At 32.1% G+C, this 25398-nt stretch overlaps 1 protein-coding gene across 1 annotated transcript; it reads right to left on the bottom strand.

Annotated features, from left to right (window-relative positions):
• Positions 1-20244: 20244 nt before the first annotated feature.
• Positions 20245-22824, bottom strand: LOC111921304 (cyclin-L1-1). Its single transcript, XM_023916878.3, has 7 exons — positions 22272-22824; positions 21839-21997; positions 21615-21696; positions 21381-21521; positions 21116-21285; positions 20755-21028; positions 20245-20639 (listed from the first exon to the last, which is right to left on the bottom strand). Exons 3-7 carry the CDS (start codon positions 21681-21683, stop codon positions 20451-20453), a joined length of 843 nt encoding a protein of 280 aa, XP_023772646.1. The 5' UTR covers positions 21684-21696; positions 21839-21997; positions 22272-22824; the 3' UTR covers positions 20245-20450.
• Positions 22825-25398: the final 2574 nt, after the last annotated feature.

The raw sequence follows: 25398 nt of genomic DNA on the forward strand, positions 1-25398 counted from the left end.
GACCGCCTCAAACCAACCCCCAATCAAACAACATGTGCACATAAATATCAGACGCTAGCTCATATTATATAACAGTCAAACCGGTCTAACATATCACTAATCATAGCAACATCCTAATAACCGGGATATAGAGCTAGCCGGTCACTAACATAGCATCATCATGTAACCAAGACACTGACCTAACCAGGTCACTAAGCATAAGCATACCATCATCCTAACTACCAGGATGTAATCAATAAACATATCATGCCATAATCCAAATACAATATATAAAGGGCCGGCCTTCGTGCCTTAGACCCATTGGTATAGTGAGGATAACTAACCTTGCAATTTTCGACTCGAAAGATGAGTTCACACTCTCGGATCTCTTTCGAAAACTCCACCACCTATAATCGCCATACAACCGTGTTCATAAGTTCCCAAAATTCCCCCAAATGTCCAGAAATCAACCCATTGTCAAAGTCAAAGTCAACTGCCAAGGTCAACAGTCCACGTTGACCTGAACTCGCTGAGTGCAACTAGACACTCACCGAGTTCCTTGCATAACTAACCCTCTCGCCGAGTCACTCTATTGACTCTCCGAGTCTACGACAATCTTCATCGGACTCGCCGAGTTGTTCATCCAACCCTTCGAGTTCATGACCATCTTCATATGACTCGCCAAGTCTACCATGCGACTCGCCGAGTCCCTTCAGTCCTTCATCCTTACAGGTGCTTTCTAAGCCATGCAAAGGCTCCATATTGCAGATCTAAGCTCTTAGGGCATGTTTATCACGTAAAGTTACAAACTTTACGTGCATGCAAGGCCTTAAAGTCTTAAAATAACAAACCAAGCTTGCAATGGGGGTTTTGCACTTAAGGAGAGTCTCACCTTTGCAAGAGTTTGAAGCTTTATGGACTTAAAGACCCAAGAGAGTTCAGATCGGAAGTTACAACTTCAGATCTTAGCTTATACACAAGCAAAGCTTCCAAACATACTAGGAAAGCCCTAAAATCCACCCAAAAGAGATCTAGAATGAAATGAGCCAAGGTAACAGTCTAATACCTTCAAAAGGGTGTCAACTGGAGTAGATCTCTACTCCCCACAAGTTTCCTTGCTTTAACTTACTTGTTTCCCAAGTGTTTCTTCACCAAGATTCCTCTTTTAAGCTTTAACACACCAAAGAAACACACACACACACACGATTTAGGGTTCAAAGGTGCCAAGAAGTTGTAAAGGGGAGGTTGGGAGAGGCCAATGATCCTTTAAATAGGGTGCAATACCCTGGAATTTAGGGTTTCATATGCCAGCTCCTACTCGTCGAGTCTCTTCTTGGACTCGGCGAGTAGGTCACTAAACCACGTGGATCAACTCGTTGCTACTCGACGAGTAGGGCAACCAACTCGTCAAGTAGACCCTGAAAACAAGAAAATTCTTATAAAATCAGTACCTGAGAATCGGGGCGTTACAACGTGATCAATAAAAAATTTATGATTGACTTGTGATATTTAAATCGTTATTATAAATCAGAGCGAAATCGCCGTGGTGCCCTGACAACTCATTATGTAAATCTGATCGAATTTGACACTAATCATCTTCACTATAACCGAGAGACATAATTATTGTACAAAATTCATAAACTCTATCTCCTGTCACTATCACGTTTTGGATGTTTATGACGTATGTAAACATTTGTTTTTGTTATATTTAACATTTTACGGCACCTGGACACAACTAAACTTTACGACAACATTGTTTGATAGTGAATACATACAAATAAATATTTTATTTATAAATTTTAAATAAATATAAATTCTTAGAATTTAAATTAAAAACCTAAAAACTAAAAGTTATGTTTTGAAACTATTCAAATATGTTGATGAAATAGTGAGACGGTCAGAATGATGGGATGTATGTACAAAACTCAAATCCTTGTAAAACATGAAAAAGTTAGCCATTTTGTTATAAATTATTTATAGTAATTAAATATCTTTTTATATTTATCTGTGCATATCATCTTATTCATCTTAAATATATGTCATCATTTTAGATAGACCAATCATATGTAGAAATAACTATAGAAGGGTATTTAATTTATCATTATTTTTATAATATTGTTGATATATAAGAAAAACATACGACTCGTTGTCACCCCTTTCTAGATTGCACAATTTTAATCGTGCACTTAGAAACACTCGTTTTCTAATTGCTAAAAGCTAGAGATGGTTGTTAGCACAAAATATAGCTGTTGGTATAAAATATTCGAAAATCTTTAGAAAAGTCTTAAAATTTTAATCAAATTTATAATAAAGTCCCAAACTAAATTTTGTTTACAGAAAAACACAGAATACCGGTTAAAACTTCGAAAAAATCTTTTTCGACCGGTTTTGCAGATTAAGTTAGTATTTTGTCTTTTTTCTTTAGTTTGCTTAAAATTTTGAGACTTTTCCGGAAACTACCTGATAACCAAAATATTAGGATTTTTCTGAAAATTACCATAGAATTAATGGATATTATTATTAACAAATCATTCATAAACATAACAAATATTTTTATTATAAAAAAGAAAATACACTTGTTGCTAATTTCTAGGAATAAATTGGTGATGTAAGTACTCATCTATTACTTATTGACCACTACCTGATAACCAAAATATTATGACTTTTCTGAAAATTACCATAGAATTAATGGATATTATTATTAACAAATCATTCATAAACATCAAACTCTCTACATTCCTCCTATGCATTGTTGTGGGTATAATGGTGAGATGTACTCAATGAGTATTCTTCTAATGTTGGTGTTCATATTATGTTCTTTAACCTAACTACCACCCAAGATCCATACCTCACACGGTAACAACCATAGGCTAACAGACATCTATCAAATGTGAAAAAGTGAAACGTGAATGATAGTTTATATGGAAAAAAGCGTAGGGTGATTATCTATTTAAATTGACTTTCAAAGTTTATTTTTCACTATGTTTGTAATTTGATGATTGTTAGCAAATAATGTATGGGGGTTAGGTGATATTTACGTTAAAGAACATAATTAAAGATCTATATGTTCAAGAATCATTATGTAATGATATTTTCTAATAACATGTGATCATATAGCGTCACACCTAATCGAAAGCAGACACTTATTGATTGTGTATTAATAAATATTATCAACTCTTGTATTTAATTGAAGAAACGTACATAGTAAATCTCACTATGACACTGACAACGATACATAGGATGAACATAAGAAGTTTGAAGTGGTCAACAAACAATAGACCTAGTCGACCATTCTATTTCTAGAAATTAGAAACAAATGTATTTCCTTTGTTTATAATAAAAAAAAATATTTGTTATGTTTATATATGATTTGTTAATAGTAATATCCCTTAATTCCATAATAATTTTCAGAATAGTACTAATATTTTGATTATCAGGTAATTTTCAAAAAAGCACTAATATTTTGAGCAAACTAACGAAAAATAACAGAATACCGGTTAAATCTAGGAAACCGGCCAAAAAGGGTTTTTTCAAAGTTTTAGCCGGTAGTTTGTGCTTTTTTTATAAACAAAATTTAGTTTAAGACTTTTTCATAAATTGGACGAAAATTTTAGGATTTTTCTGGAGATTTCCCTAAAATATTTTCAATATAAATAATTTGATTAAAAAACTGAGAAAATATCCATAATAGTCGTTTTTTATTTTAAAAAAAAAATACCACAAGGTAGACAAAAAAAATGATCCCTTTAGCCACATTTTTTTAGACCCGACAATGGGGCGTGTTTGGAGCGAATCGACCTTGATCCAAACCCATTTAACAAATTTTGATCCAAACCCACTCCGTAACCCGCGGGGTTTTGAATAATCAAATACATACCCTTATCCACCGAATCAGTAGATATCCAAACCCGCCCCGTAACCCGTAGGTTTTTTGAATAATCAAACACATTTTACTTAAATCATAAAATCACATTTATTAAATAAAACTAAGTTTTGATTTAGAAAACACATTAGGTTTTTTCAAAGTTTTAGCCGGTAGTTTGTGCTTTTTTATAAACAAAATTTAGTTTAAGACTTTTTCATAAATTGGACGAAAATTTTAGGATTTTTCTGGAGATTTCCCTAAAATATTTTCAATATAAATAATTTGATTAAAAAACTGAGAAAATATCCATAATAGTCGTTTTTTATTTTAAAAAAAAAATACCACAAGGTAGACAAAAAAAAATGATCCCTTTAGCCACATTTTTCTAGACCCGGCAATGGGGCGTGTTTGGAGCGAATCGACCTTGATCCAAACCCATTTAACAAATTTCAAAATCCGATCCAAACCCACTCCGTAACCCGCAGGGTTTTGAATAATCAAATACATACCATTATCCATCGAATCAGTAGATATCCAAACCCGCCCCGTAACCCGTAGGTTTTTTGAATAATCAAACACATTTTACTTAAATCATAAAATCACATTTATTAAATAAAACTAAGTTTTGATTTAGAAAACACATTATGTATTCGAGGGCTTTCTATTAGAATTAAAATCATTATTTTAGTTACTTTCGATTGGTTTTTGACCGTCGATTGCATTGATAGAGAATAGCAATTACATACTTTCTTCCGGTTGATAAATGCCCTTATTGATTTATAAATAAAATGAAATCATGACTCTTGGGAGAAGACTGAAAGTTTAGAAGTTGAGTCCTCGAGTCCTATGTAAAAACAATTTAGTCTTTGACCTTTTCTCTTTGGACTTCTAGTTGGAATTTAATGTAAATTTTAGGCAATATAAAATATAAATTTATAATTCTAAACCTTATATGGGGCGGGTTATAAACGGAGCGGATCGGTGATGATCCATACCCGACCCTTTTAATAAAAGGGTTAGCAGGTACGGGTCGTTAACGGGTAAACGGATCAAAAACTATGCTCCAAACCCGTATATTTATTAAGGTTTTGGATCGGATCAGGGTCAAAACTCTCTCCATTGTTAGGCCTAATTTTTTTACAAATGATCATATACTGAAGATGTAATCTTTTTTTTTGTCATTTTGGGAGCATTAATTGCAAAATCTATGGTTGACTTACAAATAACGATGTTATCTACAATCTTTTTAGCTCATATACTGTCTTCTCATTTTGACTGCGAAAATCTATATGTTTTAGAGGATGTTACCTTATAAAAGAAAGTTTACTATAAAAAAAAATTAGTTTTTCTACTTATGTATTTGTTTATATTGTTTATTTAATTATTCAAATTTTAACTTTATTACATATTACAATGTATTAATTTATTCCAAAATATATTTAATTATTTAGTTTTTTAACTAGCAAAAACGTTTTAGAAATGGGGGAAATCAAAAATAATTATTCGTATCTGTAAGAGATTTTCATAAAGGCTATTTATGAAAATATGTGGATTTTCGCAGCTGTCATCTGTTAAAATCTAGTTTTTCTCACATGTCATCTATGAAAATCTAAGTTTTTCTTACATGTCCATCTAAGAAAATCAAGGTTTCTCAGATTTCACATGCGTAAATCATGGTTTTACTTAGCCATCCATCTGCAAAAATCTAGGTTTTTCTAACATGTCATCTACGAAAAAGTGATGCCATCCACCAAAATCAGAAAATCTTATATTTTCCGACAAAAATATGCATTACGTAATATGATACTAGTAAATAAGCATCAAGCTTTTTGTATGAATAACGTAGAATAATCACTACCACCACTTTAAGTACCAAATGGTTTTCAATGGTATTTATCGAGAGTTTATAGACTCAAAATCGAGATACGTATAAAAACTTTCTCTTTGATTTGATGGAACATATATACAACAAATAGCAAGCCAAAGACAACACACCAATGATGAGTAGATGTGATATTTATAATTTTGCTATGTAATTTATATTTATATTAATTAATAAATATTTTTAATATTAATTAATCTTGTATTTATTTTTATATTTTATTAACGAATGAAATAGTAAATAATAAATATGAAGAGACCAAGAGTGGTGACCAAACCACTATGAAATGATAGATAATGAAGAATGAAATGGCGCAGAGGTAGTTTTCGATATGGAGTGATTGAGTGTTACAACACCCCAATGCCTAATAAGTTATGTTCATTTTAGAACAAATTATCGAAATCATTCTTATGGTTTAGTCAAAATTACGTGTTTGGTCGCTAACGTTTTTTCGTACTCGGACTGTCCTTACTGTTTGTTTTTGTTTCGGATTTTGTCCCGCCAAATTTGAAAAAGACTATTCAAACTATTAATATATTAAAATTATTTAATAAAAGATATAGCTCCCACCATCTTATACCCATTGATACCACCACCTTCATTGTTAAAGATTGAGCACCACTCCACCATCACCAACTGCCATTGTCAACTTCCACGGTAACCGGTAGCAGCAACCGTTAATGTCATCGTGCATCACCACCTTCATGTCACGCCATATAGAAACTAAACACATGAATGATAACCATAAAACATACTCATAAAACCAAACCCATAAATCAGCAGTCGATGCTCAAACAAATCCGAAAATGGTGGATAACATCAAAATTCTAGAAATCATAGATGAATCAAAAAACCAGAAATTGTGGATGAAATCAAAACCCTAGAAATCATGGATAAAATCAAAATCAAACAATTTAAGACCAAACTTGAACCTGATTAATCCAAAAAAAAAAAAACTGAATTTAGAAATGGTATCGTACTCATTACAGAAATTGACTCCATAAATATCATGATGAAATTCAGATAGAATGTTTTTAAATCCTCAAACCTTGCTCCTATTAGCTTGAAACCCCAAACCAAAATCCAAAAATTGAAGTCCCTAACATTACCGATGATGGAAACAAAAACAATGGACTTCCAGATCTTGATTTTTAGATATGAGTTGTTGGAATCAATTCAGGTGATAGCGCAACCACTAGATTTGAGCGGTCAATATAGTCAAAATTACCTTCAATTTTAAAAACGATGATACATGTGGTTAGCGATGATGTAGGTGGCGACGGTGGGTGATGTAGGGTTCAATCGAAATAGAGAATGAAAAAGAGGAAATGTAGTTGTATAAAGGAGGAACGTTGGTGATGTGCTCTTGTTCTCGATCTTTTTCTGGTGATGATGGCTTCTCCCATAGGAGGTGACCGACGTAAAAGAAAGATGTGTCGGAGGAGTAACTTAGCGAGATAAAGAGGAAGGATATGTAGGAAAAGTCGTGATCACATGAATGAGTTTTATTAAGGTGTGGTTATGTGGTTGTACATCAAGTTTATAAGGGTTGTACCTTTGTTTATTAAATAAGGGAAATTGAGTAATCTAACATTTTTCACGTGCTTTTTTAAAATATAACCCAAATTTTTATTTTTATTTTTTTCAAAATAACCACATACTCCGAAATGGGTCGTTCCGGAACCTAATCTAGACTCATTTTCGCGTGGGCCAGCCCATTTCGATGCCTCTCAATGCCCATTCCAGAGTATCCGTACGTGTTTTGGACCTAGAATTTGAATTTCAAAATCCAAAATATAATTTGCATAATCCAGACCCTCAACTTCATTCTGGATCTTGTTCCGACATTCCGACTCAATTGCGATACGCGAATCTGATTCTGATTCTGACCTCCGACACGCAACTCTGACATGGAAGACAACCATTATGACCCGGTTATTTTATGGGTATGTTCTTCACTTTAAGAACCTACTTTTCTTGTTTGTATACCGTGATTATTCACCAAGAACTACTGATCCGAAATGCGTAGAACTCCTCCGGAATGATTTGAAACCGTTCTGGAGTGTTAATTTAATATGTCATTGCAATAGGACCAACCCAAAACTAGTTTATATGTTTAGGTATTGTTACTTTAGATCGAAATGTAGTGCTCCAACACTTAAAAAATCATTTTTGGAAGGAATCGGGAACACGATGTAATGTTATGGAACGTGTCTGGAAGTGGTCTGAAATATTGGTCAGTTTTCGTTTCGAAATGAAGTGTTATGTAACATCCCGAAATTCAAGGACAAAAATTTCATTTTTAATATAAAAAAACCTTTAATAACTTTGTTCCAGACATTGAAACCATTTCAATTAAAATAAATATCAGAGTCTAATCCCAAAGATCACATAATGCGAAATAACATGGGTGAATGCGTTGCGATCGTCCCGAGCTCCTTTTTCTTGAAAACTGAAGATACTTGAAACCAAAACTGTAAACCGTAAGCACGAAGCTTAATGAGTTCCCCAAATACCACATACCATACATATCAACTGGGCCATACATGCCATACATATCAAACATATCCATAATCAAGTAAGGTGGTATGTGCCAAACATAGTCTTGCCATTATGCCACGGACCGCACGTGATCTTTCTTGCCAAGCCTCGGTCTTACAGACAAGTGCCAAGAGCCACCTCCTGGTCTTCCATGCAAGAATCACAAAGACAACTAGCATACATTCTACTTTACTTAGCTAATCAGCGTATAGTGTGCCAGGAGCCACATCCTGGTCTTTCATACATAATAGCATATAGTGTGCCAAGAGCCACCTCCTGGTCTTTCATACATATTGCCTAGGGCTAACCCCCGGGTCTTCCTACCATACATAATAATATATTGTGTGCCAAGAGCCGCCTCCTGGTCTTTCATGCATAATGCTCAGGGCTAACCCATGGGTCTTCCTATCATACATAAACTAAATAGGTCGGTATTGGTGCCTTAGACCCATACACATAGTGAGGAGACTCACCTCACAAGCTGACTGTAGAACCCTACGAATAAACCTCTCGCTACTAGCTGGCGGATCCTGGAACAGCTGGTCTCTCGACTCCCTGAGCTACCATTACCCAAAGTGATAATTAGTCCAAATCAATAATCCTCCTTAGGGTAAAATGACCATTTTACCCCTAGTCTATCTTGTTCCATATCTAAGGCCCAAGGCCATAATACAAAAAGGCCCAACACTAGGTACGCTTTCTAAGCCCACTAGTAGCCCACAGCCCACTAATGGTACAATTTGCTAAATTGGGCCCAATCCCTCTAATGGGCCTTACCCTAAGCCCAAACATATTCTTGGCCCAAAACATCTAACCTCTGATGGCCCACTAAGTCCCAAATACCCAAAGTCCACTACTTGGACCAACTCGAGGCCCATAACACACCGAGCCCATAACTGATGAGTACGCGGGGCGTACTCTTCTGTTCGCTAAGCGTACTAGCTGAAGGTGATGTACACTGCGTGTACCTGCATGTACGCCCAGCGTACTCCTCTATTAAGCTACTTTTTCCATTGAGTGCTTAATACTCCATTCCAGAAGCTACAATTACATATCTAAGTCCTCTTCAATGTCTTAATCCATAAAGTTGATTACACGGTGGCTTGCAACCCACCAAATGAGCCCAAACTTGAAATGTGACAACAAACTTCCATGAAAAGGGATAGATCTCATGCATGATCATAAATGAGCCCTAAAGATTGAAACTTTACTACTTATGGGACTCATATGACACTAAGGGTGACAACCTCGGACCTAGAAAACAAGTTGAGTCATAAAGGTCCATTCTTGGCACCTAAAAGGTCCAAAAACTCCATTAACATAGATTTAAGCATTCTTGAGGAAAGTTTCAGACTTTATACCTCCAGATGATCTGAAATGGAACCACAATCTTGAATCTACTGCTTCCCCTTCGATCCACCACCTTTTAATACTCTTCACTTGCTTGAAAACTGGCTTCACAACACCAAAATGCTCTCTAATGGCCTCCAAAGCTCCAAGAACACTCAAGGGAGGGTTAGGGTTTCGTGGTGGCTGTTTAAGGATGAGAGGGGACTGGTATCTAGGGTGTTATGCTCTTTATATAGTGACATACCCTAAAAATTAAGGTTTAGGGACTCTGAGCATACGTTGGGCGTACTTCTCGTACGTTGGGCGTACCCAGCTAAACACACACATACATTCCTTGCCTGCATGGGCTGCCTTTTCACAAAACTCCATTAAGGGCTAGACAATAACTTCAAAGTGTCATAACTCCTTCATTCTAAGTCTGTTTCCGGCGAACTTTATATCCATGAAAAGGTGGCAAGAAGCCATACGCTCCTAGCCACACCCCCAATCCTAAAACCTTCCAGATAAAACCTGAGACCCATAAAAGACCGAATCGCCCCTACCCTTTGGCATTCAAGACCACAACCGAGTACTTTCAAAATGGGGTGTTACATGTTAACACCTTTTTTATTTGTGTAGCACGACATGGTTTTTGATGCATCCATTACACTATCTTGTAAACCCAAAATCGGTGGGCAAATTCATGAGGCATTCAAATACAAACTGAAATATGAGTGTATGTTCCAGAATTCATGTTGTGGGAGGTGGTCAGACATTCCTAACATAGATGGGATCCTTTGCTTCTACATTACGTCTTTTGCCACGAAGTTATCACAAACCTCCGAAGCGAAGTAGAGGAAATGGTTTTTGAGATTGGGGGTTACGAGCTATTTTTAGGTAAGAAAGAATTTTGTCTTGTCCGGGCTACCGGTTTGGTGACTATTTTCCTGCTTCTGTTTCCGGCGCCACTTTCCGTTCCTATGTCTTTTTTATGGTCGCGAGTAACGTCTTGGACGATGTGATTAAGGTGTTTGAAAAGTCACTTAATAAGTTATCGGATGTGGATGCGGTCCATGTATGTCTCATCTATCTATTAAAGAATGGTTTCAACGTCGGTTGAAAAAATAGCCTGTGTTAGAGGAGATTTCTTTTTACTATCCAACCTTGTTGAATTCAACAAGTATCATGACGTTATTTTATAACTATATATTATAATTAACCATGTCATTACTAATATTTTTTTTTCTATTTTTTACAATTTTAATTGGGAATTTTTTATGTCGTGGATATCCATGGTGGAGGATAAACAATATGTGCAGCTTAATTTTAATTGTGGGCTGTTTAAGTGTTAAGTTTAATTAACCTTGGTTTATTGTTAAATTTATTATTAAAACACTAATTTATTAAGTAAAAATTACTTTTACAAATATTATGATAAATAACTTAGTATTGTCTGGACTCATCCTTATACATGGATTTTGGCATGCGATGATATCTACTCTAATAAATGAATGTTTTTTTGCCACATGTCGCATTCTCATTCAATTTGTCAAATGTAATTTTGTGGTAATTTTGAATTACTTTTTTTTAATGTCATTTTATGAGTTTTTCTATTTTATTAAATTCAACATAATATTTTAATGTAATAATTACAATAAATGTAATAATAAATGGATATCAATTTTATTAATGAACTAACCTTTTAATTTCAAATTTCTCAAATTAAAGTTCATTAGTTTCTTTTTTTATTTATTTAAATTATCTGTTTAAATTTAAAATATAAAAAACATTCAATTATAATAATTCATTATTTTTCTTATTTTCTTATAAATTCAAAGTTCTCAAATATTTTAACCTTTATATTTAAATTTTTTTAAAATTAACCCATGTAATACATAGGTCTCACAACTAGTTTTAGAAATAAATGAAGAATATAAGCGTATTATGGCATATCATTAAGTAATTATTAGGTTGTTTAATTAGAATAACTAATATATATATATATATATATATATATATATATATATATATATATAGAGAGAGAGAGAGAGAGAGAGAGAAAGTTAGGTTCAAATGTTGATTGACATCTATTGTGCGGACGTGTGAGCGGTGTTATTTTGTGAGAATAACAAAAAAAATGTCTTTAAATAATATGAATACGTTCAATCTTACATAAATACTGTCATTATCACACATTCTCACTAGTTAAATCGACTATAAGGTTATCATTGATTTTTTTATTATTCTCATTTTGTCAGAATGTTTATTGAGTCATATTCTGTAAGAATGAAAATAAGTGAAAAACGATATATGAAAACAAAAATGAATAAGAATTAGTGAGAATGCATGAAAATGACAATACTCGTGTGAGTTTGAATGTATTCACATTACTAAACAACCTATTCTCTTAGTAATTCTCACAAAATAACACTGTCCACGCGTCCGCACAATACTTGTTCATCCACATTATAACCTAGCCATATATATATATATATATATATATATATATATATATATATATATATATATATATATATATATAGTCTATATGAATTAAAGATTTATTATCAATTATTCACTTATCTGGATTAGACTATTATTTTAGGCAAATTGTAAATTATCGGTCTAAAGATATCAAATTAAGACGATCTCATGGCGATAAATATTAGGTCAACCTAGCTAAAGAATTGAGTTGACACTGTTGTTAACTCAAGTTACATGTTATTAATATGGTAGTAGTATTTTAAGAACTCGAATTCAACTTTAGCCGCTTTTGTGGTTTATACAGTGTTTTGCTGCATCACGTGAGTTTTTCTCACTGTACTTGTGGGTCGAAGGACCAAGGTCGGCCCATTAGGTTGTATGATGTATCCTGATATATATAATGTTGTTATGTTGTAGTGATTAGTAGATCTGTCGGATTATCTGTTGTTGGTTATATGATTATCTGTTTGTTGACTATATATTTATCTGTGGCATATCTCAACATAGTGCGATTGGGTTGAGGCAATACTGCTCTGTGGGGGAGCCAACAAACCCGCATTATCTGTTACTCATATCTTGAATTTTAAGAGGTATAAGATAAAAGTTGTATTTATTTTTATTACATAATAACTACTAATAAAATCTAATAATTATTTTTTGTAAGAAACTATTCACCAAAAAAGTTATTTATCGTCACCGTTTTACGCGGGCAAACATGTATATATATATATATATATATATATATATATATATATATATATATATATATATATATATATATATATATATATATATATATATAATGTGTGGGCGTATAAAGCGACGACGACAAATAGCTAATCTAGTGAATAGTTTCTTATGAGGAAATAATTATTATATTTTATTATTAGTTATTAAGTAATAAAAAAATTATAACTTTTAAATAAAATATTTATTTTTAAAACTTATATTTTTGTTGTCTATTTATACTATTGATGTAAATTAATTAATAATGATGTCTAGTTTAAGAAATATAAATTAATTAATATACATGACTTTATTTTACTAAAAATTAACTTTATTAATAACCTTTCTTAATCACGCCTTCACATTTTTTATAAGTATTAATGATTTATTTTCGAATAATTGATTTGAAAAAAAAAACTTTGTAATTTATACCTCTTAAAGTTTAAGATATGTTGTGAGCATGGAGGTTTGTCTGCAATGACTCTAAGACATGAGGCAAAGTCTCATGTTTACAGCAATGGATTAGTCGGTGCACGAAAGCTGGCCTGGACATCCCTATTAGGAAAGTTTCATTCGTTAAAAAAAAGTTCAAGATATGATGAATATGTTTTATTATATATATATATATATATATATATATATATATATATATATATATATATATATATATATATAGGCTTAGGTTATTCTATTCAAAGTAATTATTGTGTTATTATATGCATAAATGTGGGGCAATCATTTTTACTTATTTTAAGAAAGTGATTAATACATATTATTGAATTAAAAATAATCGAAAAATACCATCTAATTTAACTAGAAAGGTATTTTAGTCAATTAATATAGATTTAATAAAGGAAATTTGCATATTTTAAGGGATCATAGATTCTATTAAATTTAAAAATCAGATTTTACGAATTATAAGGTTTTTAATTCGGACATTCTGACAGAATATGTTTGAGTATGTTCAAAAATAAAAATATTCTAAAACCATAAAATAATTAAACTAATCTTGAACAAATTTCTTGATCATGACTTTAAAAAATTCTTGTAGAATAACAAATTCTCGTACCAGCAATTGAAGAATTAAAACATAAATTATATTAATTCTTATAGAATACAATTTAACAACTGCTAAGAATTACATTTATTGTTAAAGAATAAAACTAAAAAACTTTCAAATCGGGAAAAAAACATCAAAATCTAACAAATACACTAATTCATTCAAAAAGAATAATGTTGCTAAGAGGCATCGTTCAAATTTCGTAGTCCGTTCTTCAAGCATCAGCTTCTGTGGAAACAAATCCCATGAATAAATTAGTGAGAAAATATTCATATTCCATTACAACATAATTGGAATTTGTGATTCCATTCTGATAGAATTGGAATTCCTTCACCAATAATTATATTAATTTGAGGCATTCTAACAAAATATGTTCATGCTTATCATAAAAAACATTTTTTTTTCTGGTAGAATACTATAAACGAAGAAATACCATTCAGTTGAAGCATTTTAGCAAGCGCTTGGTGTGCATCAAAACAACTTTCAATTTCCTATAAAAATTAGACAATTAGAACAAATTACCAATTAGCATCATTGCCTATTACTTTCATATACATACTAGATTAGGAGAAATACCACAAGCAACTGCAGATCCTCTAATTGTATATTCCAAAATCAGTACACAATTTGTTTCTCCCCTCCTTCCCTCTTCTTCAGCTTCGGTTAAGAAAACCTCCACCGGTGGTGGAGTTATTCGGTGGTCAGGAGGGCAGCAGCCTCCTGCGCATCTCCCTGAACATGCGTTGTTGCTGCTTGCCTTTATACACAACAAAATGAAAATTAAAGAAGTATCATCATGCGTATTCGATGCCAATCAAATGCGTTCAATCCCAATACTCCATATAAAACGAAATCGAAATACTTTGGATTCAGACTTGAAACTGATTTCGACCCCAATAATCAGTAAGTTCAACTCTTCAACCCAATTCAACATAAATCGATTTCTTGACTCAAATCGAAAATTAACATCATTCGACTTCAATGAGTTTGACTCCAATCAACAAACAATTTCGATTTCTCAAATGGAAATCTATATCAGTCATACCATTCGACTCAAACATGAACAATCAATCGAAGATTTAGACTCCAATCATCAGTCGACTTAACCAAAGTTGATTCCTGATGTGAACAATAATAGGTCAATTCGACCTCAAACCGTAGTCAAAACTGATTTTGTGGACGAATCTAATTTCAATTTCGATTTTATGATAAGAGAATTGAACCTCGATGATTTTGAATGAGCACCATCAGAGCGTGGACTGGAACGACGAGGCTTCTTCGTCTTCTTGGCGCTTTCATTGCTGATGCTTTTTTGCTTTAATAAATCATTAACTGGATGCTCTGTGCCTCTGTTGAAATCACCTCGATAATGTTTGATCACAAATTCATAATTGACAGGCGCTTGGGTGTGAGGCCGATGGTAAGTGTCACACCCCAAAACCAAGAACGGCGGAAACGTTCGGGGGTGGAGGACGTCATGTACAGTATCACAATAGTGTAAAGTAGTAAACAAGAAACAACATCATCCATTGCATTAAAAGTAAAGTTTTAATACATGTGTGTTCTTTCATTGTAGTAAGACACCAAAATATACAATCAAAATAAAAGACGAGTCTTGTCTGTGCTCCGTCTTCTCAAAACCTGGCCATTGTACCTGTCTACTGGTGACCTGAGAATACAAGTTATTTGAAAGCGAGTATCAGCCTAAAGCTAGTGAATTCATAAGTATTTAAGTGTCATTGTCTTGTTTTGGAAAGCTGTTATGAATGTCATGTAACTCAATAAATGAAACAGTTGATATAAGTATGAAAACCCTAGAAAATCCCTTATTTCCTACTAGTATGAAATGTAGTCTTCTACCAAGACCCGAATGTTTTGCTATAAAAATGATAGTTTTTCCTTTCTTTTGACTATTACTAACAATACTTAGTCTAACTCATCGTTTATGTGAATGTATCACAAAATAAAGTAATAGGAAAATGTACTCATGTAAGTGTTATCCTTTTGTATTAGGATTAACACGAAATCGCGATTAGCAAAATGTATAACCTTGAACATCCGTAGATTGTTCAATTTTCCTCTGTAGCTACAGCAGGTTTAAGGAAGGGTTAGTCCCGTAAAGGTACTCCTAATATAAGTATTAACCGTAGGCATCCGTAGATGGTCATTTACCTCTGTAGCGAACAGTAGGCTAAAGGAATGGTTAGTCCCGTAAAGGTACCCCTAGTATAAGTAATAACCGTAGGCATCTGTAGATGTTCATCTACCACTGTTGCTAACAGGTGGGTTCCGGAATGGTTAGTCCCATCTAGATATCCCGTTGAACTGGGATAGGCAGGACAACTTACACATAATGTACTAATAAATCATCCTAGTGAATTGAGGTACAAGTATCCATGTAAGTGTATACAGGTAAATGTATCTATGTAAAGGTATTCATGTAAGGTATTCATGTAAGCGTATTCATGTAAGCGTACTCATGTAAGCGTATTCATGTAACATGTAATGTATAGTATAGACCCATGAATGAACTGACTCTGATGTAGTTCCTTGTAATAGGAATAATGTTTTGTATCTTCTAACTATCCTTATAATAGTTAACTGGAAGGTAATTGGTTGTCCAAGCAGGTTTATACACCCTTGCTACACAAGAGTGTGGGAAACTGAATGAAGGATGAAAACTATAACATCAATACATATATAAGAACATAAGTGTATAGATATAGTTTTGTTCAAGAAGGTAAAAATGGTTTTGTAAGACATCTAAGAGTTTTGAACAATAATTAACAATGACTTGATGTCATTTTAATAAACATTTCAAAACTAATACTTTTGTTACCAAGGTATTTTAAGATAGAAAACCATTTCATGCATCACATTTTGAAGTATGTGAAATCTGTTGGATGAAAACACAGTTATAAAATACATATGAGTGATTTAATAACATACAATTTTCTACTTGTATTCCCCCCATTAAAGCATTTAAAATCATTTAAAACATTGATTAAGGGGTATGAACTCACTTGCAGCGAGTGGATTGGATTGAAGTGTCGGATACTATGCTAGGTGACAAATGGAGACTTTTACACACGCACGAGCCTAGTTATCATATAATGAACATATATATAACTAATAGCCAATTTATAACTAGTAAATTAAGTTAGGACACTCTAGAACATGAAAACACTTTGTTTCAAGTGTTAAAGATCACAAGGGTTGCATCAAAGTGTTTGTAGGGCAAAGCTAGAGTGTTTGGAGTTCAAGGGTAAACTCCTTTGGAGTTTACGGTTTTAATGACCATTACCCAAGGAGTTTACGGCAGTAAACTCAAGGGTTTACGGTCGTAAACTCTACACCTTATGACCATATGTTGTTTTGAGGTTTTACAAGTCTTTTGAAGCATTTCTACTTGGTGGTTAGGCCTTAGGAAGGGACTAGGGCAACAAAACACTCCTTTGAGGAGTTTACGGCCTCATGGTCATTTCCCTTTGGGTTTACTACCTTAAACTCATGAGTTTACTACCTTAAACCCATAAGTTTGGTATTTGGGGGTTTTCAAGTCCTTAGCTCAATCATGGCAATAGTCTAGGTTAGATTTAGACATAAGGAATAACCATTGGACTTTTATGGGACCTTTATGCACTTTTTGGGGTGTTTACAGTTTTGGGAGATCCCCAAACCGTAAACACATAAAAATGTAAGTATTTGGTGCTTTTTGTGTGATAAACTCATCAAGGATGAATCTAGACAAGTCCCTAAGGCATGGTGAAGCATCTAGGCACCTTAAGGCACCACTTTGCACCATATTTGGTGTTTACGGTTTTGGGAGCCTCCCAAAACCGTGAACACCTTGATCTTGGTGTTCTGTGGACTTTTCTTTGATGTTAACATGTAACACAAGCTTATTAAGACTCAAGGATGGAAGTACTTACTATTAGGAAGCTTGAAATGAGCTATAAGTCCAAGAACACTTAGTGTGTGTTCTTGGTGTTTTTGGAAATCTAATCAAAACACAAAAATGAATGGATGAAAAGATGTACAATCATTAGATTAAGTGTTATACCAACTTGAAATGGCTAGAACACTTACAAGTTTGAAGATCTTGAATTAAATCTTGGATGATACCTGAGAGTGTTCTTGAGTTTACTCTTTTGGTAAATAGGGAGTAAACATAGAATGACTAGTTTGGGGAGTAAACTCATGCTTATGCATGAGTTCACGGTTTTTGGATGATTTTCCGACCCAAACATAAAAGTTTGGCCGTGAACTTCTAAGACACGAGGTGTTTGCGGTTTAGAAATTTCGAGACCCGAGAAGGCCCATCCGTTCACCCGTTCGTTTAAAGATTAATTATTAAAATAATCAAATGAACTTATTTTTCCCAAAAACAAATAAAAGTGAACTTGACTTAAAATATGAAGTGATTGACTTTTAGGGTTTGACCGAATGAAATTTTCGGGTTGTCACAGTAAGGGTGTGAGGCGATTTATGAAGGGGATAAATTTAGGGTTAGAAAAAATCAATTAGATAAAGATGGAATCTAGAATATAATACCATGATTACAGGGGTTATTTTTTGAAGTTATTAATCATATTACTAAATTACCCTTCTTTATTTATTTAATTATTTAATTTTGATTAGCCCACATTTATACATACAATAACACAATAAATACTTTAAACACCTAAACATATATATATATATATATATATATATATATATATATATATATATATATATATATAATATGAGGGTTTTATAAAATAGAGATTATACAGATATTATTAGCATAAACTATATATTGTTATCCATATAAAGTTATAGTACCGAAGAATCGTAGATGATGTGGAATGTGGGAATGTTGATTTAAAAATTAAAGCTAAGAAAACTAATAGTATGATTTTGTACAAGCGATAATTAACAAAATGCTACTCAAGTGGTATATTGGAAAATGATGGTTCAAGTATTAATGTAATTTCTAGGAAGGATGTTCATTGTATATGTGGTGATGTAATTTAGGGTTAGAAAAAATCAATTAGATAAAGATGGAATCTAGAATATAATACCATGATTACAGGGGTTATTTTTTGAAGTTATTAATCATATTACTAAATTACCCTTCTTTATTTATTTAATTATTTAATTTTGATTAGCCCACATTTATACATACAATAACACAATAAATACTTTAAACACCTAAACATATATATATATATATATATATATATATATATATATATATATAATATGAGGGTTTTATAAAATAGAGATTATACAGATATTATTAGCATAAACTATATATTGTTATCCATATAAAGTTATAGTACCGAAGAATCGTAGATGATGTGGAATGTGGGAATGTTGATTTAAAAATTAAAGCTAAGAAAACTAATAGTATGATTTTGTACAAGCGATAATTAACAAAATGCTACTCAAGTGGTATATTGGAAAATGATGGTTCAAGTATTAATGTAATTTCTAGGAAGGATGTTCATTGTATATGTGGTGATGTAATTTAGGGTTAGAAAAAATCATTTAGATAAAGATGGAATCTAGAATATAATACCATGATTACAGGGGTTATTTTTTGAAGTTATTAATCATATTACTAAATTACCCTTCTTTATTTATTTAATTATTTAATTTTGATTAGCCCACATTTATACATACAATAACACAATAAATACTTTAAACACCTAAACATATATATATATATATATATATATATATATATATATATATATATATATATATATATAATATGAGGGTTTTATAAAATAGAGATTATACAGATATTATTAGCATAAACTATATATTGTTATCCATATAAAGTTATAGTACCGAAGAATCGTAGATGATGTGGAATGTGGGAATGTTGATTTAAAAATTAAAGCTAAGAAAACTAATAGTATGATTTTGTACAAGCGATAATTAACAAAATGCTACTCAAGTGGTATATTGGAAAATGATGGTTCAAGTATTAATGTAATTTCTAGGAAGGATGTTCATTGTATATGTGGTGATGTAATTTAGGGTTAGAAAAAATCATTTAGATAAAGATGGAATTTAGAATATAATACCATGATTACAGGGGTTATTTTTTGAAGTTATTAATCATATTACTAAATTACCCTTCTTTATTTATTTAATTATTTAATTTTGATTAGCCCACATTTATACATACAATAACACAATAAATACTTTAAACACCTAAACATATATATATATATATATATATATATATATATATATATATATATATATATATATATATATATATATATATATAATATGAGGGTTTTATAAAATAGAGATTATACAGATATTATTAGCATAAACTATATATTGTTATCCATATAAAGTTATAGTACCGAAGAATCGTAGATGATGTGGAATGTGGGAATGTTGATTTAAAAATTAAAGCTAAGAAAACTAATAGTATGATTTTGTACAAGCGATAATTAACAAAATGCTACTCAAGTGGTATATTGGAAAATGATGGTTCAAGTATTAATGTAATTTCTAGGAAGGATCTTCATTGTATATGTGGTGAAGCTAGTAGCCTAGTAATAATATTTCAGTCTTTACTTTTTGTCTACCCCTCTTGACAACCATCTTGCTCCCTTTCTCTTCCGGAATCGGTCCTTTTTACACTTGTGACTTTTCCTTTCCTTTTCATCTGTTACATGTTCTTTGCTCTTTAAAACAGCTTTTGCTTCAACCTTCCTTGTATTTGCATCATCAAGCATCAGTGGACCACTTGATGCACCTTCCTGCAACACAAAACACAGAAAACCTAAAATCATGATACGCACACAACAATAAAAGAAAGGTAAAAAACCAAAAAAAAAAAAAAAAAAAAAAAAAGAGAGAGAGAGAGAGGTGGACCTTTGCAAGAGGTTGGGATCGTGAATCCAATGATGTATTACACATTGTAAATGAACCATCTTCTTTGCATACAGGTATATAGCGCACTTTGGTTAGACTATATAAATGATCTAGAACTCTGCAAACTTCATCTACGTCCTTTTTGTTGGCATCAAATAGTTCCCACCATGGAGGGTTTTCAGGAAGAGGAACATAGCATCTGCGAGCTGCAGTGTATATAACACCACATGCCACAACGTGACTCTTCAACTGCACACATAAAGTTGTACGCAAACTGTTGAAAAAAAAAACAAAAGTGAATTTAGTAGTACAAAGAATCTAAAAACATCGTACTTGTCATAATGGGATCCAAATTACATACCTGTCGTTTGCAATATTCCACGCTTCTTGTATCATCTGATGGGGTGCTTCAAGAACTTCAAGGTAAGTTACCATGAGTTTATGAGGAAGTTCAACATGGCAGATGTAACCCATTTCCTTCAGTACTTGTAGTTCGCATCTTTTCAAATCCGCCTCTAATTCCAGATATTTCTGTATAACAAAAACATAAAGCATGATTTAGATGGGAGATAAACCGGGTTTTCAACTAAACCAGGTTCTTGTGAACTAATACCAAAATTAAATACCTTTGAAGATGTATTCAAATGCTCTAAAGGTAGATTCTCCCTTCTACATTCGATTATGTGAAAAATATTGATGATTCGCCTTAGAGTCCTAATGTTTTCCTCTAGTTTTGACGCAAGCCAAAGGCAAGTAGCAGCAACTCTCTGTCAACAAGAAAGAATAAGAAGTACATGTTAGCAACAAACAAGAAACATAGCTTTATATATTATGAATGGAAACGAGTAAAAGAGACAAACCTTCACGTTGAAACTAGAAAATGATTGCTTGCAATAAAACCGATGAAATAGAACTTGACCTGTGCCCATTACTTGTTGTGGTCTGCATGTTATGTTATATGGTTAAGAACTTCTATGATCTAATCAATATCTGTGTAAAATCACACTCTCATGGATTTGGGATGAATAAAAACAAAAAAATTAAATGTAGAGTTTGGAAAGAGGATACACATTGAGTAAATTACCACTCTCTTGTATAAGATCACAGCCATATCTTCTAAGTGTCGTTTCAGTGGCTTCATCTATTCCGTCTTTTCTTGAAGGTGTGTTCTTAAGTTGTTTATCCGTTAGATAGAATGTATCGATAGCTGTGTAAACCATGGTTGACTTGAGAGATACTGCAACTGTCACAAGGAAAAAATGGTTATGAAATATCAATAGCAAGGTTGATCAGAGATATTATGTAACCTACCTTGAGGGTTCACATACGAATCGTTGTAAATTGTAACAGATAAAATTTCCCGGATTAATTCAACAAATTGAATTATAAGAAATCCTTAAAAAAAATATTAATTCATCCGATTAAAATATAACAATAAGTAACAAACAAATAAATAAATAATTGTTGACGAGTAACGAAGAATTATGTATTTCGAAAACAGGAAGATGTAAATATACCTCAAGATTCAAAATCCTTTAACAGGTAGCGGCGGCAGTGAGTGGCGGTAGGAGAAGGTTATCGGAATCACGACGGGAAGATGACCGGAGGCGGGAGTGGGCAAGGCGCAGAGTGGGAGACAGAAAGAGAGGACTGCGGGGGCGAAGCAAAGGCTTGAGTTTTTTTTTCAGAGATTGAAAATTCGGGCCCTCTCTAACTATTTTAATATGAGTAGGAGCGGTTACAATATACAAAGAATCGTAGAGTACACGCCATTTTTTATTTTTTTTTCGTTAGGGTATTGGGTAATGGGTGCACCTCTCACAAATTGATCTTCTACGGTGAATTCCAATTTCCTACCGTACTTCACTTTTTTTTTTTTTTTTAATTTGTATTGTACAAGTTCATTTGTACTGTATAAATACCTAAATAGCGGGTGAGGAGTGAGAGTTATGTAAAATGGAATTTAAGCATTAACCATGAAATAACTATATTTTTTTATACTAAATCAAAAGGTTGATGTAAAATATTACATGTGATAAAATAGATTAATGTTAATATTGAAGTTGAAAATTTATAAACAATAAGGGACAACTAAAATCCTAACTATCAACGTTATATTTTGACAAACTCCGGATAAAACTCTAACTGTGTCGAGCATAACTATTCAACCAGACTATCAATAAATGTCCATACCACATGAGGCTCCATTTTGATTTCGGGTTTTATCCAACCGTTTGTCAAAATATAATGTTGTTGATAGTTAGGAAGGGTCAACATGCATTCAAGTCATATCAATGCTCAAATCATATTTTATAATAACCCTCAATGTGAATATTTTTCCAAAAAAAAAAAAAAATCGAAAATTCAAACACACTTAATTATCAGTTCAAAAGTTCAAAAAAGGATACACAAAAAATAGGGCTGATAATTCTCGATACGACTCACGACACGACACGAAATAAATGGGTTTGAGTTTAGTTTTTCAACCTGCTAACTCGTTTATTAAACAAGTCATATATGAGTTTCTAAAAAAAATAAACGCGTTGACCTGCCAACCCATTTATATTTTTAATAAAAAAATTATATTATTTTTAAATGTATCAAATATTAATATTTAATAAGTATTACATACCACTGATTTATAATTCATTCACCATTTGACATTTTGACTCATGCATGTGGTCGTAATGACGTAACCTGTAAGGCTAAAAGGATGTAACCATTTTGCTCATTTGCCCTAAAATCTAAATAATCTCAAAATCAAATTTGCAAATTGCATAACTCCCACTTCCAAGCTTCCAGTCTCCCGGTGACCCGCTCTCTTACTCTCCCCTGTGTGATCGAAATCAAGTATCGAAATCAAATCCACGAACCCAAATCGGATATGTTTACATCAACAATCAAAAATTTTATTCATGTTTAATTATCAGTTTTATTTATGGAATCTGACCTACGAACCCACCAACCTGTAAACTCGTATAAATAAATGGGTTGGTGGGTCATATATGGGTTTATGTTTCAAACTCGTCAACCCATGACACGCCAACCCACAACCTGTATAGTTAAATGGGTTGTGTTTGGGTTGGCATATTTTGACATTTCAACTCGAACACGACATGATTGTCATACCTACAAACAAATAATAATAAACAAAAACAAAGGCTATATGGTACAAAAGATAATATTTCTCTAAAGAAAATAAGTCGAAAATTCAACACATTTAAATTGCTGGTTCAAAAGTTAAAAAAAATGGTATACAAAAAAATTATAATAAACAAAAACAAAGGCCATGTGATACAATACACACATGTTTTGTAAACATACTTCCAAAAAAAAGTGACTTGGATTTTAAAGATACCTTCCATAAAAGATATTTGTCATCGGTAACTCGAAATCTGAAATTTGAACTCGTGACTCGACTCAATATACAAGCATGCATACACCCCAAAGTAGGGCTTTGTAATTTCTTAAGTGATCGTTTTTCTTCATCTCATTTTCCACCCAAAAAACGTCATGTATATATATATATATATATATATATATATATATATATATATATATATATATATATATATATATATATATATATATATATGAGATAAGTGTCGATTAATAACCATAAATTAAAAAAAAAACTACTAAGTTATAGTGACATAAGTTATAAAACTCTTGAATTATATATAGTAGGAGTTTCGAAGAAATTTGGTGCAAACATTTGTGCAATTATTATTATAGATATATAGGTATAGATGTTTTATTCTATGTCTTTTAACGTTTAAAGTTTTAATATGTTTTGATTAATTTATTTTTAATTTTAATCTACAATATTAAATATTAAATCCGTAATGATCATAGCTATTTATATAATAATTTAATCATTTTTTATATAATAACATTTGTTTTATGTGGCAAATAGGGGTGTTCGTTTGGATGGATCGGTTCGATCCGATCCAATTAAGTAAATCCAAATTGATTTCGGTTTTCAAAAAATGGATCCAAATAGTCCAAACTAAATTAAAATCCGATCTGATCCGATCCGATCCAGTTACAATTCGGTTGGATCGGTTTTTATAATTCAGTTTTCAAAAACCATAATATTTTAAAAGGACGTAGAATTATAATATTTTCTAATTTTACAGAAGAAGCAAAAACAAATTATTTACTTGTGATTTAAATTTATACAAAACCACTAAGAAGGCATATTATAGTTTATTATTTAATAGATAAAAAACTTTTGAGAGAAAGTACATACTGATGTCTTTTATTAGGTAAAACATTTTGAACTTATTTAAAAAAAATTATAAAATTAATCAATAATTATAGATATTTTGAAAATAAATACATAAAAAATTGTTATTTGGTTTTTTTGGACTATTCGGTTCTTATTTTATAAACCAAAACCAATCCGAAATCCAAAATAATAATTCGGTTTTGTTGAAAACCAATTCAAAAATCTGAATATCCGAACCAAATAGTCCAAACCAAATTATCTAATTGGACAATTCGGTTTTATCCAAATAGTGAACAGCTCTAGTGGCAAAACATGACCGATAAACAAGTTACATATCATTAAATGTTGTATGATGAGATAGATACAAAATACGGAGATAGATTTAGTTTATTTCAGTTTGATAATAAAAGTAG

The sequence above is a fragment of the Lactuca sativa genome, chromosome 9, assembly GCF_002870075.4.
Source record: "Lactuca sativa cultivar Salinas chromosome 9, Lsat_Salinas_v11, whole genome shotgun sequence".
Classification (NCBI taxonomy): Eukaryota; Viridiplantae; Streptophyta; class Magnoliopsida; order Asterales; family Asteraceae; genus Lactuca; species Lactuca sativa.

Excerpts from the sequence above, each read along its gene's own strand:
- LOC111921304 (XM_023916878.3), bottom strand. The coding sequence starts at position 21,683 with ATGGGCACAGGTCAAGTTCTATTTCATCGGTTTTATTGCAAGCAATCA. Across the intron at positions 21,522-21,614 it reads TTTCTAGTTTCAACGTGAAG|AGAGTTGCTGCTACTTGCCT; the intron begins GTTTGTCTCTTT and ends TCTTGTTGACAG. Across the intron at positions 20,640-20,754 it reads GATCCCAACCTCTTGCAAAG|GAAGGTGCATCAAGTGGTCC; the intron begins GTCCACCTCTCT and ends TTTGTGTTGCAG.